General features: G+C 35.2%; 1 protein-coding gene across 3 annotated transcripts in view; it reads left to right on the forward strand.

Annotated features, from left to right (window-relative positions):
* Positions 1–13,973: 13,973 nt before the first annotated feature.
* LOC100591198 (dol-P-Glc:Glc(2)Man(9)GlcNAc(2)-PP-Dol alpha-1,2-glucosyltransferase-like) overlaps positions 13,974–25,223 on the forward strand; it is a 35,970-nt gene continuing 24,720 nt past the window's right edge. Inside the window, exons 1-3 of one of the 3 annotated variants that reach the window (XM_003282474.4) lie at positions 13,974–14,457; positions 15,647–15,844; positions 17,549–20,194. In XM_003282474.4, coding sequence (XP_003282522.1) covers positions 14,287–14,457; positions 15,647–15,844; positions 17,549–18,601 — 1,422 coding nt within the window. In that variant the 5' untranslated portion in view covers positions 13,974–14,286 and the 3' untranslated portion in view covers positions 18,602–20,194. Of the gene's footprint in view, positions 14,458–15,646; positions 15,845–17,548; positions 20,195–25,223 lie in introns of those variants that run through there. The other 2 variants (XM_030822618.1, XM_030822619.1) reach the window with 2 other exon arrangements.

Consider the following 25,223-nt stretch of genomic DNA (forward strand, 5'->3'; position numbering starts at 1 on the left):
CCTCATAGAGTCATTGTGAGAGTCAAATAGGCCACAAAGCTAGTTGAATAATGCCAACACAGTGACTACATCTTATTCGCTAGACTAATATTTCTCAAATTTCAGTGACTAATGACCCTTTTCAAGAAAAAAGTTCTCTCCAGCATTGATAAAATATATAAATTATTTTGTTACTTAAATAAGTACAGCATAAAACCGAGTTAGCTTTTGTTTACAATTCTTAAACAAATATATGAAGCAAATTTACAAGGCAAATTAATAGACTTAAGCAATGCTTGTAACCTAAATTGCATACTTGCTACTATGCCATTGGACTTTTCCAGTTAGACTTTCTTACTTACTATGTGTGTGTGTGTGTGTGTGTGTGTGTGTGTGTGTGTATAAGTATGTTTTGAGATGAGATGGGGTCTCACTCTGTCACCCAGGCTGGACTGCAGTGGTGTGACCTCAGCTCACTGCAGCCTCCACCTCCTGGGCTCAAGCCATCCTCCCACATCAGCCTCCCAAGTAGCTACGTGCACCACCATGTCTGGGTAATTTTTTGTATTTTTGGTAAATATGGGGTTTTGCCATGTTGTCCAGGCTGGTCTCAAAATCCTGAGCTCAAGCGATCTGCCCACCTCAGCCTCCCAGAGTGCTGGGTTTACAGACATGAGCCACTGTACCAGGCCAGTGTTCATATTTGCTGTAGTTTTATGATACCCAAAAGCTCTCACCATCTTTCAATATTCAAATTATGCATTGGGAAACATTTATAAGTAGGATGGTCAGCCATGTTATCATTGGGCCTCCACACATCGCCAGCCTGGGTATAAACATAAAATCAAACACAAGTGGCTAGTTCACATTGCAGTATCAACTCTAAGAACATCTAGCACTGCATTTGCTAGTACAATAACCACTAGCCATTAAAGAGAAGTTAATATAAAAAATTAATATTTAAGTTAATATTTAATTAATTTACCAGCCTGGCCAATATGGTGAAACCCCTCTCCACTAAAAATACAAAAATCCAGGTGTGGTGGCACAGGCCTGTAGTCCCAGCTACTCAAGAGGCCGAGGCAAAAGAATTGATTAAACCCAGAAGGCAGAGGTTGCAGTGAGCCGAGATGGAGCCATTGCACTCCAGCCTGGGCAACAAAGCGAGACTCCCTCTCAAAAAAAAATTAATTAATTAATTTAATAAAAGTGTGTGTTCAACTACCCTAGTCTCATGTGGCTGTGGTTATCATATTAGACAGCATAAAATACATTTTAATTATTCTGGAAAGTTTTGTTTTAAAATTTTTATAGAGAATTATGTACCTTTAGACAGCGTCTAAAAAAACTGCTGCTTAGGAAACACTATAGTAGATGGTTGGCTATGAGAAAAGGAGTTATTTCTATTGTATTAACTGCTTTTTTCCCTAGTGCTTAGTGCTAAATAAACACTTGTTGAAAGATTGAAATTCCAGTTTCGGTGGCTCAAGCCTGTAATCCCAGCACTTTGGGAGGCCGAGGCGGGCGGATCACGAGGTCAGGAGATCGAGACCATCTTGGCTAACACAGTGAAACCCCGTCTCTACTAAAAATACAAAAAATTAGCCGGGCGTGTTGGCGGGCGCCTGTAGTCCCAGCTACTCGGAGAGGCTGAGGCAGGAGAATGGCGTGAACCCGGGAGGCGGAGCTTGCAGTGAGCCCAGATTGCGCCACTGCACTCCAGCCTGGGCGACAGAGCGAGACTCTGTCTCAAAAAAAAAAAGACAAACTGTGTATATAAATTATGTTTTCAAACTAAGAAGTTCTGTGATGGAATAAAGGTACTAGGGACAGAGATAAAACGTGTAGATCTTTTGTTTATCAAAAGATACATGAACCTATTTAAAATAAATGCTTTTCATATAGCTAATTATTTCACCATGTTTATCATAAATAAACAAATCAAATTTTAATTATTGTTGTTCTATAAATAATGACCATCAATTATTAGGTTAAAATATTTTGATTTATTAATCATGCTAAAGGAACACTGTCAAAATAACAGATTTTATGGAAACTAAGACAACATCAAAGGTACAATATTCATGTTGTTATTGGTACTAATTAATGTCTTTACATATCTACTAACTTCACTGTAGAGAATAAATATGTTTCTGCAAATTTATATACAAATTCTAATTTTAACAATCAAATCTTTCTTTTACTAAACTAGGGCATTTGCTGTGGAAAAGAACCCTTAATCTTTTTGGTGGTGTAGTTCTTGTTTTGTTTTCAAACAATGAAAACATTATGTAATTTGAAAAATTATCCCCATGCTGTTTGTGTTGTAAATCCATGTTTGTTTATTAAAGCTTTTACTCTTGAGACTATATTGATAACAATCTAAATATTTTACCTTTATCTTATATAAGCTTCACATGTTGGTATTAAAAAATCCTCTTGTAATAAACACAACTCTAAGAGATTAATGATTTACATGCTAGACAAATGAAATAAGCTTATCAATGATGAAATAGATGTATGTATCCTACTTTCTGGAAAATAATATATTTCATTACTTGGCTGTTTGATTTACAAAAACCATAGATTGCATTGGAAGTCCCATGAATGTGCCTGGTAAAATATAATGGAATATTTATATTTCTCTTGAGAATACTCTAATATATTTGTATTTCTCTGAATTTGAAGGGAACAGCCTAAAACTGTATGCTCTCAAAATGCAAATGTAACATAATTTTGCCAGGAACCTACTCTCTCCATCAGGAAATATAGACCACAATAATTTAATTCATGTTGGAAAACAATGCTTTCCATTAGCACAGTTTTATTTTCAAAACCAGAATAAAGTGTTGATTTAGAAGTAGTCTCAGTCCTCATCTTTGGAAAGATTCAGTTTTTCTTATTCAGGCTACAAGTACTTGTAAAAGAGTGGATAAAAATATTTCACCTGTGGGGGGAGGTGGGAAGGATAGCATTTGGAGATATACCTAATTTTAAATGACGAGTTACTGTGTGCAGCACACCAACATGGCACATGTATACATATGTAACAAACCTGCACATTGTGCACATGTACCCTAAAACTTAAAGTATAATAAAAAAAATTTCACCTAACCACATTCATTTTGGCTACCTAGTTTAATGTGAATTACCTTGAAAGAGGGGATTAATGGGCATGACTGTGGACCATAAAATATGTAATAGATAAATATTCTTGAAAAACAGTGACTCTTAAAGAGTTAGTATGTTTTTCACTCATCTTGGAACCTGCAGTAATATTGATGTCCTTGAACAAAGTGATGTATTTAGAACAGATGACTGGCTGCTATGGGGATTTAAATAACCTATGATTTTAAAATTGTCTATTTCTCTACTTTTTAATTTTCTTCTGAAAATAAATTTGAATGCACTTCTTCAAATCATTCACATTTTCATACCTCTTTACTTTTTCTTGTGATGATATCTCTACATTTAGATGCTCCCTCCTCCTACCCACATCTCCTTTTTTCTGACATCTAACTAAATTGTATTATTTTAAATTTTAAACCTGAGCATCTTTGTGAAGCTCTCTCTAACACTAGGGATAAAGCATCTGGTTTATGAGTATTTTTTCAGGTATATCAACTTTCTCAGAAATTTGTCAAATTTTTAAATTGTAAATGTTTAAATCTTCTATAGTTAATATATGAATCACCTATTTTATTGAATGACTATGTGTCAATAACAAAGATTCACATGGAGTTTTTTCTTTAATGAAATGCTATAAATTGACTTCCTATAGCAATAAAGTGAACAAAGTTTGGTCTCTCTTTTATATTTGTAGTAATTTATTAGTAAGTCAATATTGCAATGTATCAGAATATTCTTCACTAGCAGGTCAATATAAAATTCAGGAGATCATATAAAGGACCAAAATGTAGTCACAGAGTCCTCTTATACTAGTAGTAATTGGTGCAGTTTGGACTGACAAGTTATTTGGCCTTGGAACAATTGTAGAATCCAGAAAAATTTTCTAAGACACAAATAAAAGATGTGCTACAGTTTACTATTCTTCCAAAATTCCATGTGTCAAATAATTGAAATAGTACCTGCCTGCAATATTGAAAAAGATAAATGGTAGCAGTTCCAAGGAGACTGATTTTATAACAACTTTAACTCCTCTGGATATAAACTTCTGTATTAATTCAAATACCTGGTGAATTGAAATTGCTAAAAGAGAAAAGCAGAGGTATTAATGCCTATGCTATTAATGCTCTCATTTTCACGAGTCTGTTTCAGATTTATCCTTACACATTAATAATACTAAGATCTCCCAAAGCAGAGATTAAATTAAATTTTCCAAATAAGGCAATACATTTGTGAGCATATTTAGAACCATCATAAATAAAGCTAAAATGTATTCTTTAAATAAATGAACCAAGTAAATTTGTGTTGCTGTGACCTTGATTTAATAACATGGAATTTTTACATTACTCACGTGCTAATCAAAGAAACGTTATACTCTTTGATGAAGTATCCCTAGGTTCTGATTTATTTCTTTATTTTAATAAGTCAGGATATATTTTTTATGAAATGTTATTTTAAATGGCATTATGATCAACAGATATTTATTACATATTTACTAGGAGCATGTCAAGCAAAAGACTCATTACTCAAGCTCCACCAAACTGTTTTCTAGACTAAATTAATTACAGATTCTTAGGCAAACGACAATGCACAGGGTTGCGCTAATGGCTTCACGATGTTCCTAGTTTCCTAAGACCCAATCTATTCCCATCTCCTCAAGTAGCCCTCAATGACTTTAACTACTTTCCTTCTTCCCAAACTTAGGTGACATTATATCCTGGGACAGTTTTCAGTTCTTTTATTTATTCAAGTGTTATCAATGAGTAATGAATAGTTCAGTAGTTATTAAAGACTACTGAATCAAAATTCTGAATCAAAAATACTGTGTTAAGCACTGAGTATGTTACTTGCTATCAAGTGTCTACGTGGCAAATAATGTTAGCAATATAATAAATGCACTATATTAAGTGGCTTTACAGTAGCAACAACATCAAACATATATTTCTCATTCATAGTACTGTAGGCATCTGTGGGTTGGCTGCTATGATTCTGAATTTCCATCTCAGAACAAAGGCTAAAGATACAGTCCCTATTTAGTACCTGACATTCTTATGGCAGAGGAAAAAGTGCAGGAGTTAATTGTTTAATGGCTTTTTACATTTCTGCTTGAATGTAATACACAGTTGATTTCTACTGTTTGAGGTAGTAATGTTCCATAAAGAATATTATTTATTAATTGTGTATTAAAATATATTATTTGAAATATATTAATATAATTAATTATATATTATTTATATAGTGAAAGATAATTAATAGTGGTGTTATGAATAATCAAGTTAAAAAATGAATAGCCTTCCACAGAAATTCTTATATTTGCAGCTTTTTGCCTAGGTCGGTGGCATTGAACATAAGGTGATTACAAAGTGCATAAGCATTTGACCCAAATGCATTTGTGATAATTACTTATTTTCCATTAATGAAAGCATGTAATATTTTCAGTAAAGCTGTTATATTTTATATTACATTGAGAAATAAGAGGTTTATGAGTAGGTAAGTTGAATAAAAATATTTTGATTAGCCATTTAACACATTAATTAATTTGATTCAACTATTTGTATCTGGCTAGTTAGGATTTAAAGAAAATCTATCTGCAAGACTTTCACTTATACCCATGAGGGATTATGCATAGAACCATACACTTAAAACATGTGAATTTTACTGTGCATAAATTATATCTCAATAAAAATAATTTTCAAATTAAAAACCTGTATCTGTATAGACATTTTAAATTGTAGTAAATAATATATGTTTTATTAAACAAGTTTTTGATTGCCGGTATTACTGCTGTTTTTTTTTTTTTTTTTTTTTTTGAGATGGAGTCTTGCTTTGGCTTTGTCGCCCAGGCTGGAGTGCAGTGGCTCAATCTCGGCTCACTGCAAGCTCTGCCTCCAGGGTTCATGCCATTCTCCTGCCTCAGCCTCCGGAGTAGCTGGGACTACAGGCGCCCGCCACTGCGCCCGGCTAATTTTTTGTATTTTTTTAGTAGAGAGGGGGTTTCACCGTGTTGTCGATCTCCTGACCTCGTGATCCACCCGCCTCGGCCTCCCAAAGTGCTGGGATTACAGGCGTGAGCCACTGCACCCGGCCATTACTGCTGTTTAAGTTAAGGAAATAGTTGGGAATGGTATAACAGGATTCATGGCAGTAGAAAGCCAAAAGTATAGATTTAATTTCTCTCAACTTCAAACAAAAAAAAAAAGAGAGAGAGAGACAGAGAAATAAAAAAGTCTCAGTTCAAGAGCTGATTACAAGGTTTGCCATTTGTAGTGTAAGACTATCATCACATCTGCTTAGAAATGAAACATACGGCTGGGCGCGGTGGCTCACGCTTGTAATCCCAGCACTTTGGGAGGCCAAGGCGGGCGGATCACAAGGTCAGGAGATCGAGACCATGGTGAAACCCCGTCTCTACTAAAAAAATACAAAAAATTAGCCGGGCATGGTGGCGCGCGCCTGTAGTCCCAGCTACTCGGAGAGCCTGAGGCAGGAGAATGGCGTGAACCCGGGAGCCGGAGCTTGCAGTGAGCTGAGATTGAGCCACTGCACTCCAGCCTGGGTGACAGAGCAAGACTCCGTCTCAAAAAAAAAAAAAAAAGAAAGGGCTAAGTTTAGGTTGAGTGTTGAGCATTCTACTAAATGATGTTGGCCAAACAAAAACACTATGTTAAATATTTATTATATTAAATGTTTAAGTTACCGGTTCAAAAATATCACCTTACACATCTTCTGGACATAGTACAAAGTTGCTTATTTTATTTTACTTTTTAAGTTAAATTTTCATTTGTTACAAGGTAATAGAACATTTCTCAAACTACACAGGGTAAATAACTAGTTTTATTCTAAATTTCCAACCTATCGTGGATTAATAATTCTATGAAATATAACAAAAATGAATTGTTAGAAAAGTGATAGAAAAAACAGACATAAAAATATAAGCTCTTTTTAGTATTAATTCTACAAAAATAAAATTACTCTGCCACACTGCTATAAAAATTTCTAAAAGCTCATTCTTAATTTCTGTACTTATATGTTCAAAAATAGTAATACAGGGATCTGAACAGGCACCAGTCCACAAAACACACTTTTAAATGAACATCTGTGTTTCTTCCAAAGGTAAAGTAAGTGCAATAAGCTTATAATTGTTCTAAATAAAGGTCACTATCTTTGCCAAACTCTGATTTGTTTTCCCAAGATTTAACTATTTTCAATAGTTTGACAGTTACCTTGGTAAATTGAAATAACAAGCCTATGTTGCAATTTCTGTACTTTTTATTTTTATTTATTATTATTTTAACTTTTATTTTAGGTTTGGGAGTACATGTGAAGGTTTTTTACATAGGTAATCACATGTCATGGGGATTGGTTGTGATGGACTTCTTGATGAAAAACTGGACAATTGACTTGAATTAAACTTTTATAAATGAGAATATTCAAATGACCAATAAACATAAGAAAAAAGCTTATTTTCATTCGTCATTAGGTAAATACAAATTAAAACTACAATGAGATGCCATAACATATGCACCAGAATGGGTAACAAAAAACTAACAATACTAGGTGTTGATAAAGATATGAAAGAATAAAAACGCTCATATACTGCTTGAAGTATAAATTGGTACAACCACTTTGGAAGACCCACTGTTAATATTTAACCTAGAAAATGCACCGTTTCATGAGACACTCATTACAATCCTAAGTATATACTCTACAAAATGTGTGCTTAGGTAATATAATCAAGACACACACACACACACACACACACACACACACACACTTCAAATTCTAGTAGAGATCTGTTTTTATCTTGTGCTAAGTGCTGAGCCCTGAATGTCAAAAGTCTTCCTCTCAGTATTCCTGCTCCATCCTCAACTTTCAGCACTCTTTGCAAGCCTGCACCTCAGAGGGATTTTTCTCCCCACGCTTTGTCCTATTCCCCAACAGAGCAGTTGACTTCTTGTCACTCAGGGCCAGCCAGGTTCATAGCGGGAGGTGAGGAGGTAGGTTCAGTGCTCCTGGCCCCTCTTCAGTGGTAGACATATCCTGCTTGACGCCCTACCTGAGTGGGGGAATGGAGGGCTTTCAAGTTGTTCCTGTTCCTCCTCACTATAGGAGCCAAACTGTGCCTTGCATGTGTGGCAGTTTTACAGCCAGGGAGTGTTCACGGCCTCTCCAGTAGGAGCACCATACCTCTGCTTTGAATTACTGAAGGATGGAGGCCGGAGACCTTCCTGCCACTCCATTGAGGGCAAAACATTTTTACTTCTCTCCCTCCTCCAGGATCTTTGGCTGCTTCCTGGGGTGGAAGTATCTTACCTTCCTCAGAGAACTAAGGCTTTTTCTTCACATGATTGAAGGGCCCAGATAAGTGTACAGTGTGTTGTTCATTCCCCAGAGGCAGCCAATCACGCCATGTGTGCCTGTATCTCCATCAGAGTCTGGTTTCTCACCTGCTTCCAATATTTTTTTGCATGATGACATCACTATTGTAAGACACTTTCACTACCAAAAATAATAGTAATGAATTATTAATATTGTAAATAATGAACTTTAAAAAATTACATAGTCATCCTGAGTGGCAGTCGCATTGGGCAGATATTTGAGTGCTGATCAGTAAACAATACTGCAATCAGTAAACATAAACTAAAACATAACTGGAATCAGTAAACAAACTAAAACCTAACTGGTAGCAAAAGTAACAAATTGGTCCTGATTCTGTTGAAGTTGTCAGCACCCTCTAGTGGAAATATGTGTTTTTAAAAAGCACGTTTTTAAATGCAGAGACCTTTCTCACACATTTTTGCATTCATTGAAATTTGGCAGTTACAGAAACTAACATTTGGAGGCAGTAAAAAACAGTGTAGTGTTTCATTTATTATAGTAAATAAATGTAAATCATTTAATACAGTTTGTTGCTTCATTCAGAAAACCAACCCAAAATGAAGCAAGAACAAAAGGAAATCTAGAAAGAACAGGAACCACAGGAGATCAGAAACTACTGATTCAATGTTTCTGCTTTGTCTGGTGAAAATAAAATCTCTATGAGGGTTTCTGTATTTAAATTTAATTAATGAAAAATCATTTGATCTCCATTCTCACTAAATTGAGAACATGCACGTTTAAAGAGTAATATTTTGAATGTATGCCAAACTTTTAGCCAGTGCAGGGTACCTAATGCTCAGCCTAAGGGTGCCCACTTGTTTTACTCTGCTTCTAAAGCCAAAAGGGAATTAATCAGAAACCCTCCTCAATATTTCACAAAAACTCTCTTTTCATTAATAACAATTGTATCATAAATCTCACTCTAACGTCTGAAATTTTAAAATTAGTAAGATCATATTACTGTGTCTCTTAAACTGTAAAATTATTTAAGAATTAAAATTAATTCAATGTCTTCTAACTTTTTACTTTGGTTGATTTAATAGTACTGTAATTTCATCAGTATAATAGTGCAATTCATTTAATAATCCATTTATGATTCTCTTAAATTTAATGCAGTTTAAAGGAAAAGGAATTCAAGAAGTTTCTTTTCCTGGAATGTTTCTTATCTAACTGGCAGCAATAGCTGTAGGACTATGGTGTTTCAGCTACTTATTTTAGCAAAAAAGCACAGTTCCCCTTGACATAGTTTTTTGAAAGAAAAGACATCTGTCTCAATATAAATATGTGTAACTAAATTGTAAGTATTTAAGTTCCTCTTCTTCAGCTGCTGAGGAGGAACATGGCCTACATGTTCCTTGGCAATGAACTTTGTTTCTTGGTAGGGCAAAGCCTGGAGATGAAGAATCGGAGAAGCCAGCGGACAAAGCAGCATGAGTGATCAGAAAAGCAAGGGAAATGTAGAGGACAGCAGTATTCTCAAACTTTCATGTCCATCAGGTCCACCTGGGAATCTAAGGGAATCATAATTAACAAAATGAATGTTAAAACATGTATTACTTGGCTCCATCTGCTATCAGAATTTGTTTTCCGGTAGGTCTAAGGCAAGACTTAATTATTTGCACTTCTAACAGGTTCCCAGGTGATATTAATGCTGTGGTACAGGGATCACACTTTAAGAACCACTGTTACAAAAAAACATTTAGGAAGTTTTGCTTTGGGTTGTATGGTATATCTTTCTAAATGACCAAGTGTATCAGTCCTTTTTCACACTGCTATGAAGAACTGCTGAAGACTGGGTAATTTATAAAGGAAACAGTTTTAACTGACTCACAGTTCAGCATGGCTGCAGAGCCCTAGGAAACTTACAGCCATGGTGGAAGGCGAAAGGGAAGCCAGGCACCGTCTTTACAAGATGGTAGGAAGGAGAATGAATGCAGGAGGAACTATCAAACACTTATAATACCATCAGATGAGAACTCAATCACTATCATGAGAACAGCATAGGGGAAACTGCCCCAAGAATTCAATTTTCTCCATCTGGTCTCTCCGTTGACACGTGGGGATCATGGAGATTATGGGGATTATAATTCAAGGTGAGATTTCGGGTGGGGACACAGCCAAACCATATCACCAACCATCTCTCTTTGTCTGAGACTACAGAATTTACCTGGCCTGAGACTTTCAAGAGTAAAACTGGAAAGTCTGCCACAAACCAGAAAGATTTGTTCTATGAAAGTTATCAGAATCAAAATGGGGCCACTTGCATAAAAATCCTGAAAAATGGAGCTAAGGAAGACCAGAAAGGGGGGGGTTTATATGCATGTATGCCTGACAACAAAAGACTGAACAAACCACAACTTTGCACAAAGGCCACCACAATCTCACAAAAAATTACTTCTGTGAGGACATTTGCCCAGCAACTGCCTGTCCAACCTCAAACTGGTGCCACCCTTTTTACCAGTCCTTATAGCCAAGGATAATTGTCTCAAAGCAGTTTATGTAACCCTCTTCATTTTTCTTTTAAAATCCCTTGTCTTCTTTTACTTCCCTGACTATGTTCATTGTATTCTCACTGTAACACTCAATCCCAAATAAATATTATTGTTTTTTAGAAGAGTCTCTCCGTGTGTGTCTTACTTAGGTTTAACCAGTCCCCTGCACAATATCTTCAAGACATTTTCAGTAGAGCTAAAATACTTGCTAATGCTTTTGTAATAAAATGTTGTGTGTGTTTTTTGATTCATTAATTTTAAAATTTAGATTTTAAATCGATATGTTAAGATTGACCTCAAGGGTGGAGTTGCGTTTTAGAGGTTATCATCTGTGATTTTTGGCCCAGGGTGCAGTACTCTGCTGTAGCTAGAACGAATTGTCACCTAGAAATGAGTAAACCGTCACTATGATTAGCAAGTGGCCAATGTTTTCATTCAGCAACAAGTGAAAAGGGGTGCAATAAGAGGCAGGATGTTTCTTGGACTAATACTTCAAAGTTATTACAGTTACAGCCTTTGGAGAAATTCACTGTTCAGATATGGCTGTTTCAAACAGTTAAAGTATATGCAATGTTATCTGAGTTCATCAAATTAGGAATGTCTTAATTGATCAAAGTAAGCTAGGTTATACAGGAGAAATAAAGTCAAAATCTTAATGGCTTATAAACCAAAAAAGATTTATTTCTTGCTAAAACAACCTATCCTTAGAACCCCAACAGAAATTGCCCATTTTTCTGCCAAAACTTATTTATCATAATTCAAGTAGCACAAATAAATAGTTGATGTGCAATGATAATGGGATTGCTCATCCTAATGACTCTTTTTCACAAACATCTATGGAAAATGGCAGTTGGAATTCTGAATGGAAAATCTAAGTTGAAATTAATGCTGATCTAGTTTTAAATGAGAGGTCTAATAAAATGTAATCTATTTCATTAAAACCCCAGAGGTAGCTATTTTAATAGGTCTTGATTTAGGAGCAGAGCTTTGGAAAGCATTTCAAGATTATCAAAGATGTTGTAATCTAAGAGTAGAAAAGTGACAACAGCTTCACTGATTTGCAGATAGTAAAAGTAACTCACTAACAAATGAGTGAAGTACTCTATGAAGAACTCTACTGGGCCCATGGAGCTTCTTAGCATTCTTAGGTAATATGTTTTACATCAATCGTTTCCGAATATGAAGATTATTATTCAGTGATTTGAGATGGCTCTCTAGAATCTAGTTTTTCACAATGATCCCCCAGCAGATTTTGATGTAATTAGTCTGTAAGATGAACATTTATTTAAAAGATGAAACTTGTATTTCAAATTGGTGTATGGAAACAGAGAGTGGAATGTAAATATAAAGTTATTGGGACTAGTGAAACATTCAATTCAGTATACATTGTAGATTATTTTAACCTATAAAGCTATGAAGTTATTTTATTACTCTTTCCTACACTTGGTTCTGACACTAATTTTTAATGTAATTTTAGGTAAATTATTCATTTTTTAAAAACCAGCTTCTTTTATAAAATGAAGTAGATTATTAATAAAGATCCCTAGCCATTCTAAAACCCCATATTTCCTTGAAACTTTCCATTTTATGTAAAGGGATGTGTGCAGCATGTATAGGAGTCAAATGTTTAACATAAACTATTGGTGGCAATTGTTATGAAGAAAAATGGGTAGCATAAATGTCTACTCTTGTTCTACTCGCTTTAAAAACGACGCACTATTTCTAGGGTGGGTCAGTAAGCTGCAGAGTATATATAACACGATTTAGCAGGTCAATAGGTCAGGGGCTAATTACTCGTAGATCACATCAACCTCTTGAAGACTGAATCATCTGGAGACGTGTTACAAGTGACTTAAACAGATAAGTACAGCAGGGACTCAATAATAAAACGGGAGATAATGGTTAAAACAAAGCTAAGCATCACATCAGAGTAGGATCCTGACATGATTTTATTCCAGTAATGTAAATATTCCCATCCCAGCCGTCATTCACCACTACCTCCTCTTATCATTGAGGAAACAGGCAGAGACAGAATGGAAAGGCAGTCAGCTTGATTTAAGAAACTTTCTTAAGTTCAGAAATACTGAATTAGTTTAACCCAGAAAAAGAGCTCAATTGAGAACTCTGAGGTTTGCAACCTTAAATCCCGACTCAATTCTGATATATGCCTGCCAAAGGCAACCTGACTGAGGTTACCTGAGAGATACTTTTTCTAAAAAAACATGGCCAACCATGCTCAAGACAAAAAAATTACAACACATAATTTATCTTCGGCATTCTTCAAATTATTTACCTCATCTCCTGCCCCCAACACCTAATCCCAGAATATAGGAATTTGATGATGTCTACACAGCCTATAAAAGTCCACAAATTTAAGTGCCTACTGTGTGAAAGCCATTTGGGGGACTACAGACATAAAGGATGTATAATGCCACCCACTAAGATGTTCACGCTTATGATTTAGTAGGAAAAACAGGAGGCTGCCTTATAGATATTAACAATCACATTTACAGGCACACCTAAAACATCCCAAATTCTAAAATATATATTTTTTTCCAAATCCTACAGGGTAATATGGCTATGAGAGTGCACTAGGAGTGTCAATTTTACTAAATCCTCTGACAGCATCCACATTTTGAAACAGTTCTCTTTTAACCTAAACAAACAAACAAACGAACAAACACTCCTCTCACTGAAGTTCGTTGGGCATTGACGGGTCTCTGGTTCTTCAAGTTTTCATCAGAAAGTCTGTCTTTGCTATCACAACCAACGCCCCCTTCCTACACTCCAAAGTTGATGGAATGAAATGTCTTGGAATTGAGGGTTTAATTAATTCGGATCACCGGAGAGAAAGAACAGAAATAACGGCGGAAAAAAAATGTGTTAATTTTAGGGCTTGGCATTGGAAACGTGGGGAAACGTCGCCACCTTCTGGTAAGTGATGGAAATGAGCAGGAAAAAAAATCCAAGCTAAGAAGAGGCTTTTTTTTTTTTCCAAAGCAGCAAGCCACGCACCTCCCGCGCTGGCGAAATCCGAGACCCGCCCTTTCCGGAAGTTTTGACACTGTGCGCCCCGGGTAATGTGATGGAGAGGGTAGTCATCCGGTCCGTTATCTAAACCCGTCACTCCGGGAAACAGCGCCGATCTTTCCGGATCCGCGCTCTCCCAGCATCCTTTGCCTTCCGGTATGTGGCCCCCTCTGGCTAGTCCCGTCTAGCGCGCCCATTTCGAGCCCAAGGTTCCAGCTCAGGTTTCTGGGCTCAGAATTTTCCAGGAGTGGGTTCTTGGGCAGTGGCTGTGGGAGCAGGAATGGCGCAGCTAGAGGGTTACTATTTCTCGGCCGCCTTGAGCTGTACCTTTTTAGTGTCCTGCCTCCTCTTCTCCGCCTTCAGCCGGGCGCTGCGAGAGCCCTACATGGACGAGATCTTCCACTTGCCTCAGGCGCAGCGCTACTGTGAGGGCCATTTCTCCCTTTCCCAGGTGGGGTGCCCGACCTGTCCCCACCCCAGGAGGTGCCTGAGAGGTCCCAGCGTCCCCAGCTCCTTCTCCCATTCTTAGACTTAACTCGTACCGTTCCACCCCACCCCACCTCAGAACATGAAAGAAACTGGGTATGGTGTTTTGTTCCTGTCTCTGAGATCTGTGAAATATTTATTAAATGAATGAATAAACAGCAGATCTGTCCCCCAGGAAGGAGTGATCTGGGAGAATACTTAATGGGGAATTGAGCGCTCCTCTTGGCAGCTGAGGATATCGATCCCACTTTGTCTTTCCTTGTCTCAGGATTAAAGGCATTCGGGTGCTCCTTGGAAATACCAGAAAACTTCCCTTTAGCTCACCTGTCAAGCGCCTCACTGTGCATTTTAGGGGTGGGATAGGGTGGACTGGAGGGATCTTCAGCTACCAAAAATGACAATTTATAATCACAAATTTCTTCCCTGGGTATTTTTAGTGAACTATCTGTTAACTGGATAAACTGGCAACCAGTCAAGTCACATCATTTTTGAATATATATTTGACTGTGCAAGTATGTACATATAAATATCAAAATAAACATCCCCTGCTTTTCTGGTGAAACAATATAGGGTACTGGCTAGAAATATAAAGTCTGTTTTAGAGAAAGATCTGATCTTAAATCTTGGTGCTGTGATTTACTAGTTTTGTGATCCTGGAGATGTTCTGAGTTTCAGAAATTCAGGTTACTCATCTGCAAAATGACAATAATCTTTACTATAGGGCATATACAATACAGAGGGTTTGGCACAATTTCTGTCTCAGTTTATGTTAGCTGTCATCATGGAGCCTGTGGTCCAAATGTTTTCCTAAACTTAGAGTCCCGAACAATGTTTCCATGCTTTTACAAACTGGAACATTTGCAGTTTATTTATCAAAATAAAGGCTTTTAAAGAACATTTCTTGGAAAATAGAAATAGATTTTAAGTTGTTGTTGTTTATTGGTTGCTGCTACCTGAACCATCACTAAGCTGGTCCCGGGGGCAAAAAATAAGAAAAACTAATCCTGTTCTGCCAGGGACTTACTTAATCTTGTCATAGAATAACTTCTCAAAATTTCTGATTGTTGCTGGAGATGAGACTTGGGCTTGACATATTTGTGTCTGTCTTGTTCGTATTACCTCTTGCTTTTACTTCATTTTCTTTCTTTTTGAAGTGGGATCCCATGATTACTACATTACCTGGCTTGTACCTGGTGTCAGTTGGAGTGGTCAAACCTGCCATTTGGATCTTTGGATGGTCTGAACATGTTGTCTGCTCCATTGGGATGCTCAGATTTGTTAATCTTCTCTTCAGTGTTGGCAACTTCTATTTACTATATTTGCTTTTCTGCAAGGTACAACCCAGAAACAAGGTATGTTTCAAAATACTTAATTCCAAGTTTATGTGTGTAGTCAGGTCCACAATTACAATGAATTAGTTTTATGAGATTTGGTGAAAAATGTCTTTAACACTTTGTAACTTTGTATTTTCGTATATTATGTAAAGGTAAATTTAAATCCTCCATCCCTATTTTAGAATAAATTTGTATTTAAATACTTGAATAACTTATTTGTAAAATCTAAAGTAAATATTTGTTAAGTGAGTCAAACCAGTTCAATAAATACTTACTGAGCTTATTCCATGTGCTAGGGACTGGGACTACAGAGATAAATGAGGCAGTCTTTTTCTTGTAAAACGTATATATTCATTAGGGAAAACAGACTTCACCTGAGGACTTTTGAGGTGTTAACCGTGCAGGCTCCGGAGGTCAATTGCCTGGGTTAGAATTCTCTCCCTGCCACTTAACCAGTTTTGTTACCATGGGCAGGTTAACCCTTAGTGGCTCCATGTCTTCATCTATTAAATAAGAATAACAATAGAATCTGCCTTATAGAACTGTTGCAAAGGAACAAGGAAACAATAAATGGAAGATGCTTCGAATAGTGCCGGATATATAGTAAGGGCTCAGTAAATGTTAACTCTAATAATCATTTTTAACCTTAAGAGATGATTTCAGTAGTGTCAATTATGATAGAGTGGTAGACATAAGATGCTATGAGGATACAGAGAAGGAGCAGGGGAACACTTACTGCTTTTCTGGGAGGGAGGGGAGTATGTGGCATTCAGTAAGTCCTCACAGAGAAGATGGTACCAGAGCTGAGTCTTGATGAACAGATAGGGCTGTGTAGAGTGGGGAGTTAATCCTGGGGAGACAAACAGCATAAGCAAAGGAAGAAAGGCATTGAACAACGAGGTGCAGGGAATTGGTCTTGGAATTACAGGATTAGAAAGTAGAGGGATGTAAGGCTAGAGAAGTAGGTCATGAATGCCCTTATATGTCACAGAGAGGACTTTGAACTTTAGCATGTAATGGAGAGACCTTAATTTTAATCAAGGAAATGACATGGTCTGATTTAGTGCTTTAGATTAAGTGGAGTATACAATTCAAGAACATAAATAACACTTTCAAATTCTGAAATAGCATGTCAGAAAGGCCAAAAGAAGATATATAAGTTTAGACTGGCTCACTTTTCAGAAAAATACCGTTATTTCATCATGAAAATTTCATCTTGAAAAAGTAAGTCTGGATATGGTAACATAAATACCATATGCATGTTTACATTCTCCCTTGTGTAGTGTTATGAAGGATTTCCTTAAAAGAAAGTGGTGATTATGGCTAAGTGAATCCTTATTGAAGGCACTAAAACATAAGCTCAGGGAAATGGAGCCAGCATTGTGTCCTATTTGTCTCCATAGTCCCCACAGAACTTAGTCGGTATCTTGCACTCAGTAACTCCTTAACTAATCATAGCCTGATTCAAATTGTGTTAAGCTATATAGAAGCTTTGGCATACACATGGTCTCCAAACTGATAGGTATAAATAAAAAGTACCAGGAAGTGTTCTTATAAATGTATATTGTGTTTTTGCAAAGCCAGAGATGATTAATATTGATTAATTTTATTTAAATAAGGTTTGAGTAGTTGAGTAGTTTTTAAATAAATCTCTTCAGTAGGTAAGCAGAAATAGCAATTTTTATCATGAAAATAATTTTATCTGTTTTTTCTTCCTCCAAGGCTGCCTCAAGTATCCAGAGAGTCTTGTCAACATTAACACTAGCAGTATTTCCAACACTTTATTTTTTTAACTTCCTTTATTATACAGAAGCAGGATCTATGTTTTTTATTCTTTTTGCATATTTGATGTGTCTTTATGGAAATCATAAAACTTCAGGCTTCCTTGGATTTTGTGGCTTCATGTTTCGGCAAACAAATATCATCTGGGCTGTCTTCTGTGCAGGAAATGTCATTGCACAAAAGTTAACTGAGGCTTGGAAAACTGAGCTACAAAAGAAGGAAGACAGACTTCCACCTATTAAAGGACCATTTGCAGAATTCAGAAAAATTCTTCAGTTTCTTTTGGCTTATTCCATGTCCTTTAAAAACTGGAGTATGCTTTTCCGTTTGACTTGGCCCTACATCCTTCTGGGATTTCTGTTTTGTGCTTTTGTAGTAGTTAATGGTGGAATTGTTATTGGCGATCGGAGTAGTCATGAAGCCTGTCTTCATTTTCCTCAACTATTCTACTTTTTTTCATTTACTCTCTTTTTTTCCTTTCCTCATCTCCTGTCTCCTAGCAAAATTAAGACTTTTCTTTCCTTTGTTTGGAAACGTAGAATTCTGTTTTTGGTGGTTACCTTAGTCTCTGTGTTTTTAGTTTGGAAATTCACTTATGCTCATAAATACTTGCTAGCAGACAATAAACATTATACTTTCTATGTGTGGAAAAGAGTTCTTCAAAGATATGAAATTGTGAAATATTTGTTAGTTCCAGCCTATATATTTGCTGGTTGGAGTATAGCTAACTCATTGAAATCAAAGTCAATTTTTTGGAATTTACTGTTTTTCATATGCTTATTCATTGTTATAGTTCCTCAGAAACTGCTGGAATTTCGTTACTTCATTTTACCTTATGTCATTTATAGGCTTAACATAACTCTGCCTCCCACATCCAGACTTGTTTGTGAACTGAGTTGCTATGCAATTGTTAATTTCATAACTTTTTACATCTTTCTGAACAAGACTTTTCAGTGGCCAAATAGTCAGGACATTCAAAGGTTTATGTGGTAATATCAGTGATATTTTGAACTGTAAAAATGGACTTAATAATTAGACCATTTCTACAAAGAACAACTGAATAGGTGGAAAACATGGAATTTCTTTTAGGTGCAGTGGTGGTCCTCAAATTACATTAGTTTCTTTATATATATATTTTAAACATATGTAAAAAATTAAGTGGCAAAGAACTGAGAAAGCTAAAGACCTGCTTCAAAGGCCTGAATAAAGGGAAAATAAAATTGTTTTCAGATCTCTCATATCGCTGTCATAATGTTGGCCCCTCAAAAAGCTTGGGAATGTTTTGTATGTATAAGTTTATTAATACTGGGTATGCCTCGTATTACTGGAACTAATTTATTCTCTTCAGAGAGAACTATTAGGTTAGTGCAAAAGTAATTGTGGTTTTTGCCATTGAAAGTAATGGCAAAAACCACAATTATTTTTGTACCAACCTAATAACAATGTATTAGCAAATATTTACAAATGGTCAGGTGATATTCTTGACTGAAAAGTTGCTTAACATTTCAGTAAATATAATTTTAATTCTAAGTCAAAATAGAAATGCATAGATAGTAAATGATAAAGTAGAGACTCATATATGTCTGTCTAGGCATCAAGTTGTTGGTTATTGTTTACAATCCAGAAATGATGAAGCTCTTTCACTAATTCCTAATATGAAATGTATGATGGCCAAAGACAAATTGTGTTGATTATAATCCTTTAAAAGGGGGATTTCCTTTCTGAAATACATATTGTATTAGCTTCCTAGGGCTGCCATAACAAATGACCACAAACTTGGGTGCTTACAACAATTTTCCTCACAGTCTGGAGGCCAGAAGTCTAAAATCAAAGTGTCAACAGAGTTGGTTCCTTCTGTGGGCTCTAAGAAAGAATCCATTCTATGTCTGTTTCCTAGTATCTTGTGGCTGTCTGCAGTTCTTGGAGTTCTTTGGCTTACGGACAAATCTTGTCCAAGTATTGCAGACAGCAGTCTTCACTCCAGTCTCTGCCTCTGCGTTCACACCGCCTTTCCCTCTGTCTTCTCTTCATTACCTTTTAAGGACAGTGTCTTTGAATGTAGGGCCCTCCCTGATCTAGGGTGATTGTGTCTGGAGACCCTTAATTATGTTTACAAAGACCCAAGTTCCAAGTAAGTTTGAATACAAACTTATGTTCCAAGTAAGTTTGTATTCACATGTTCTGAGTAGACATTGTCTCTTCGTGGGATACTTTTCAGTCCATGACAGTTACTAAAGGACATTTTAGGATAATCCTCATATGATTGTTAGGAGACTACCTTTAAAATTTTTTTTATTATATATCAAATTATAGTTGTATATACTTATGAGGTAAAAAGTGGCATTATGATTTTTGAATATAATGTGGGATGATTAAATAAAGCTAATCTATCCATCACCTCAAATATTTGACATACTTTGTGATGAAAACATTTGAAATTTACTCTCAACAGTATTGAAATGTACAGTGCTTAATTATTAGCTGTATTCACCATGTTGTGTAGTAGATCTAAAAAAAGTCAAACATATTCCTTCTATCTAATTGAGGCTTTGTCTCTTTTGATTATCATCTCCCTATTCCCACATCCCCGGCTTCTAGCAACCATCATTCTTCTCTCTACTTCTGTGAGTTTAATTGTTTTAGATTACACAAATAAGTGAGATCATGTGGTATTTGTCTTTCTGTGCTTGGCTTATTTCACTTACCATAATGTCCTCCAGGTTCATCCATATTGTTGCAAATGACACAATTTCTACCTTTTTAAAGGCTGAATAGTATTTTATTGTGTATATATGCCACATTTTCTTTATCCATTCATCCATTGATGGACACTTAGGTTGATCGAATCACTTGGTTATTGTGACTTGTCTGCAATGAACATAGAGTGCAGACTTCTCCCTGACATACGGATTTCAAGTCTTCTGGATAAATGCCCAGAAGTGGGATTGTTGGATCAGGAGATAATATCTTAGCTGATACCTTTTAAATAACTCTCAGTATCTTTACTGAGAGGTTAAAAAATAAGTGACCTCTTAGGTAATATAAAGCTAAAGGTGACTAGTGTTTGATTCCATTATCTATAACAAAAAGTCAGAATTGAAAGAAAGTTGAGAAATCATTTGGTCTGACTTTGTTTTGTAGATTAGGGAACAACTGCTAGGGTAGGATTATTTTGTGTTACTTTTTGAATTTTGTGTTTATTATTTTGAGTGTATTTTTTGGGTTGTCATTCCATTACAGGAAAGTATTATTTGGGCATGTTAACTTTGACATGTAAACTTAGAATTGTGAATAGAACTCATCTTTTAACATAATTTTATGTTTCTAAACTTTAAAAGTAGCTATAAGTAAACAAATTACTTTCCCCTCAATGTCAAATTTTGCTTCTCTGAGTTTTAAGTGATGAGTCTACATTTACAAATATAAAATTGTGTGCAGGTGAAAATTACAAGTATAATTTGAGTAATAAATGCAGACCATTTTTTGGTTGTACTCTAGTACTCAGAAAATAGACTGGCATTAGTTATAACAGTGATTGTAGAAAAACGTGTTTTACCCAGACTTCTTAAAAATTAGATGAGAGAGGACACTCAAAGAAATTATACTTTTGTCCTTAATTTACTATAATGGAGAACTAAATCCGGGAAGTCAAAATTGAAAAAAGAATGTGTAATTTAGGGAAAATAACTTTTTGTCTGATAATATTAATGCAAGGAGTTTGTATTTAGGAATACTTCTGAGAGGAGAAGCTTCCACTCTGATCTAGTCTGGCAAAATTGAGGAAAATATTTTACTCTGTAATTAAAGAAGACTGCTCTTTGGAGGGATCCCTGTTCTATATCTTTTTTTTTTTTTTTTTTTTTTTTTTTTGAAGAGAAGTCTCACTCTTGTCCCTCAGGCTGGAATGCAATGGCACGATCTTGGCTCACTGAAACCTCCACCTCCTGGGTTCAAGCAGTTCTCCTGCCTCAGCCTCCCGAGTGGCTGGGATTATAGGTGCCCGCCACCACGCCCGGCTAATATTTTCTATTTTTAGTATAGCCGGGGTTTCACCATGTTGGCCAGGCTGGTCTTGAACTCCTGACCTCAGCCACCTGCCTCGGCCTCCCAAAGTGGTGGGATTACAGGTGTGAGCCACTGTGCCCAGCTCTTCTAGTTCATTTTTAAGTGTTGAGTCCCTGCTGTTTTAAGAGATGTTTTGGTGAAAATCTACATTCAGAGAGAAACAGATTAATCTTCCACATTTTTTATAAAATACATAAAATATAGTACTTGGCATTTTAAGAAAAGAATGCCATGTATTAAAAGGTGCTATTTTCAACTATTTATTATTTTAAAACAGGAATGCTTATCAATACTTCTGAATTTAAGATAAATGTCTTGGTTAAATTTTCTAGGCAATTCAAAGATAGCCATTTGCTGGTGAATTTTCCAAAATAGATAACAGATAAAATGATTATGTAAGAACTTGGCACAACAGATCATTTTGCCTTTAGTTGTTCAAGAAATGATACTAAACTCAAAGTCATTCACTTGAAACAACTGAGAAGACCATTCTTAGGTGTTTAGATCCTTGCTTTCAGAAACATTCTTAGTTATATTTGTGTTTTCGAAAGTTATTGAGTAGATATTTTTTCATGAATTTTTAAACATTAGACTTAGCTGAATTGATTAAAATAAGGTGATTATGAAAAAAAAATTGCCCTGCTTGAGGGCATGTGGAGCCCTACATTTACCATTACTAAAGTCTGTGAGTATGTCTATTTTGAAAAGTGTCATAAAACTATCTAGTCCATAAATCATTATAGGTTCAGTAATACATCATTTTGAACTGATTCTATCTTCTGTGAAATTCTAGAGATATGTTATCTTTAGGTAGCATGAGTAAGATTCAGGTATGCTGTGAATTTTGTTACATTTATGTTTTCCATTAATGGACAGTCAGGAATCTTTGGAACTGCGTCTGACTATGTATTTAAATGATTTGGAAAGATAGTATCTCTTAGTTTAAACATAGCATCTCATTTTGGCAAGATAAATTATTTTGGCTGTCTGGCCTTTTCTTTGTCTTCTTAGAGTTATTTCTGAAATGTGCATAGCCAGTCATAAAATAACTTGTATAAATAGCCTAATGTAATTTATTTCTAATAAATACATAGCTTAATGAAATGTATTTCTAGTTTGAACTTAATTGCCACTTGCCTTGGTATTGTTTTCCTTAGAATTGTTGGAAGAGAGGAGAGAGGAAGGGATCTACAATTTTTATTTATACCACCTAAATAGTGGACTGTTATTTTGGACTCACTTTTAAATAAAATATTTATTCATATGAAGAAATAAATTTTGTGTTTATTAGGTTAGCAAGCATTTATTATCTTTGAAGTAATTGGAATTTCATTAAAAAGTGAAGCAAGTAAGAATTGTGATATAAATTTGAAAATTTTTAAATGGAAATTGAAATATGACTTAGGAACCATGGGCTTGTAGAAAAAAACACTTAACATGGGAGTTAAGATTTTTATATTTGGTTGTGGCTCTGGGATCAATAAGGCAAGTGGTTTAGTCTTTAGTCCTCATTTCAGATGAGAATAGTATTTGTCCTAACTCTAGTCAGTGTCTGATTGGTATGTGTATAACCTTACTTTAAAAAGGATTCATTCCTGCCATATACTCATAATATTTATAAGTATGTCATATGATACATATTGAGTAAATATATACTGAATGAAGTTTTTAGTATAGAGTGAAGTGAATAGAAAAAATATCCTATATAACCGTGGCTAATTTTAGGAAGTAAATCGTGTTTCATAATAAGAGTCATCCTAAACATTTTTCTGTGTAATTTTCTGACCCAGTGTTAACAATTTTTATTTGCTTTAGTGCAAGCTTGTTCAACCCACAGGCCACATGCAGTCCAGGACAGCTTTGAATGCGGCCCCAACACAAATTTGTAAACTTTCTTAAAACATGAGATTTTTTGTGATTTTATTTTATTTTGTTTTATTTTTTAGCTCATCAGCTATCATTAGTGTTCGTGTATTTTATGTGTGGCCCAAGACGGTTCTTCCAGTGTGGCCCAGGGAAGCCAAAAGATTGGAGACCCCTGCTAGCATTTAATGCTTATACATGTATTTACTTGTAAATATGTTGTTTCTTTGATAGGATATGATTTCAACATAATTACTGTTTATTTAAAATAAGAAAAACAAATAACTTTCAACCATTAAGAGGTTATAACACTTTAAAGGGAAAGTTTCTTTAATAGGGTATAATTTCAAAATAATTGCTTTTTATTTAAAATAAGAAAAATCAGTAACCTTCAATGAATAACAGGTTAAAGAATTTAAAGGTAAAAGACATTTCAACTAATTACAAATACTTTTTTTTTTAGTTGGGCTACATTTTACCACTCTAGGAATAGCTGTTAATTATTTTTTATATAGGGCATTTTTATGTATTTAATGTTGACAACTGACGTTTCCAATATACAAAAACTTGTGTAACTGAGAAAATTATAATAAAAATAGAGATTGAGGACATATTTTTAACATATATCCATGAGTCAACATTAATATTTAATATTTGAGATTTGAAAAATTATTTCTAGGGTAAGAAATTTTGTCACAATATAATATCTGTATATTGTGCTTTTTTAAGAGATAAATTTTTGATGAATTTAATGTTAATTAAATTTTATCTCAGCCTATCACCATCAGACCAAAAAACAATACAGTATTTTTCTAACAAGGAAAAGAAAATACATATATTTATATATACAAATATATATGTATTTATATATACAAATATATGTATATATACAAATTTGTATATATGTATTTATATATACAAATATATGTATATATACAAATTTGTATATATGTATTTATATATACAAATTTGTATATATGTAATGTGTGTGTGTGTGTGTGTGTACATATATAATTTCTCCTTTTTTTTTTTTGTAAGAATTAAGACAGGGTGTCACTATGTTGTGTGGGCTGGTCTCAAAACACCTGCCTCAAGTGATCCTCCCACCTTGGCCTCTCAAAGTGCTGGGATTTACAATGAGCCACTGTGCCAGCTTCCAACAAGAAAAATATTAAATGTATTGGTTTTTCACAGTGAAACTTAATTCAGTTAAGTTGAACCATATATGTGTGTGTATGGCATATACAAGATGAAAAAGAAAGGGAGAAAAAGTAACAGTAATGATGGTTGCCATCATTCATTGAACACCTATAATGTTTTAGGCATTATACTAGCTGATTTACAAATACTGTCTCATTTGATGCTACATTTATATTTCTATGAGGTAGATGTTGATTTCTATTTGACTGCTGAAGAAACTGAAGGTCAGGCAGGTCAGGTGATTTGCCCAAAGTCCACACTGTCACTAAATGAACATAGGTTGGTATGACTCCCAAGCCTGTGAGTTTTTGACCATCATATTCTGCCTCACTATGAAAAGTTTGTTTTCAATTTTTTTTTAATCAAAAGAAGTAGTATATGGAGAGAGAGGTGAAAATCCATGTTTGCTCTCTGCAGTTTCCAGACCATTCATGGCATGTTACTTTTGTACTGGATATAGTCATTTTTTAAAATGCTACAAACTGTT

This window comes from Nomascus leucogenys, chromosome 11 (genome assembly GCF_006542625.1).
Source record: "Nomascus leucogenys isolate Asia chromosome 11, Asia_NLE_v1, whole genome shotgun sequence".
NCBI lineage: Eukaryota > Metazoa > Chordata > Mammalia > Primates > Hylobatidae > Nomascus > Nomascus leucogenys.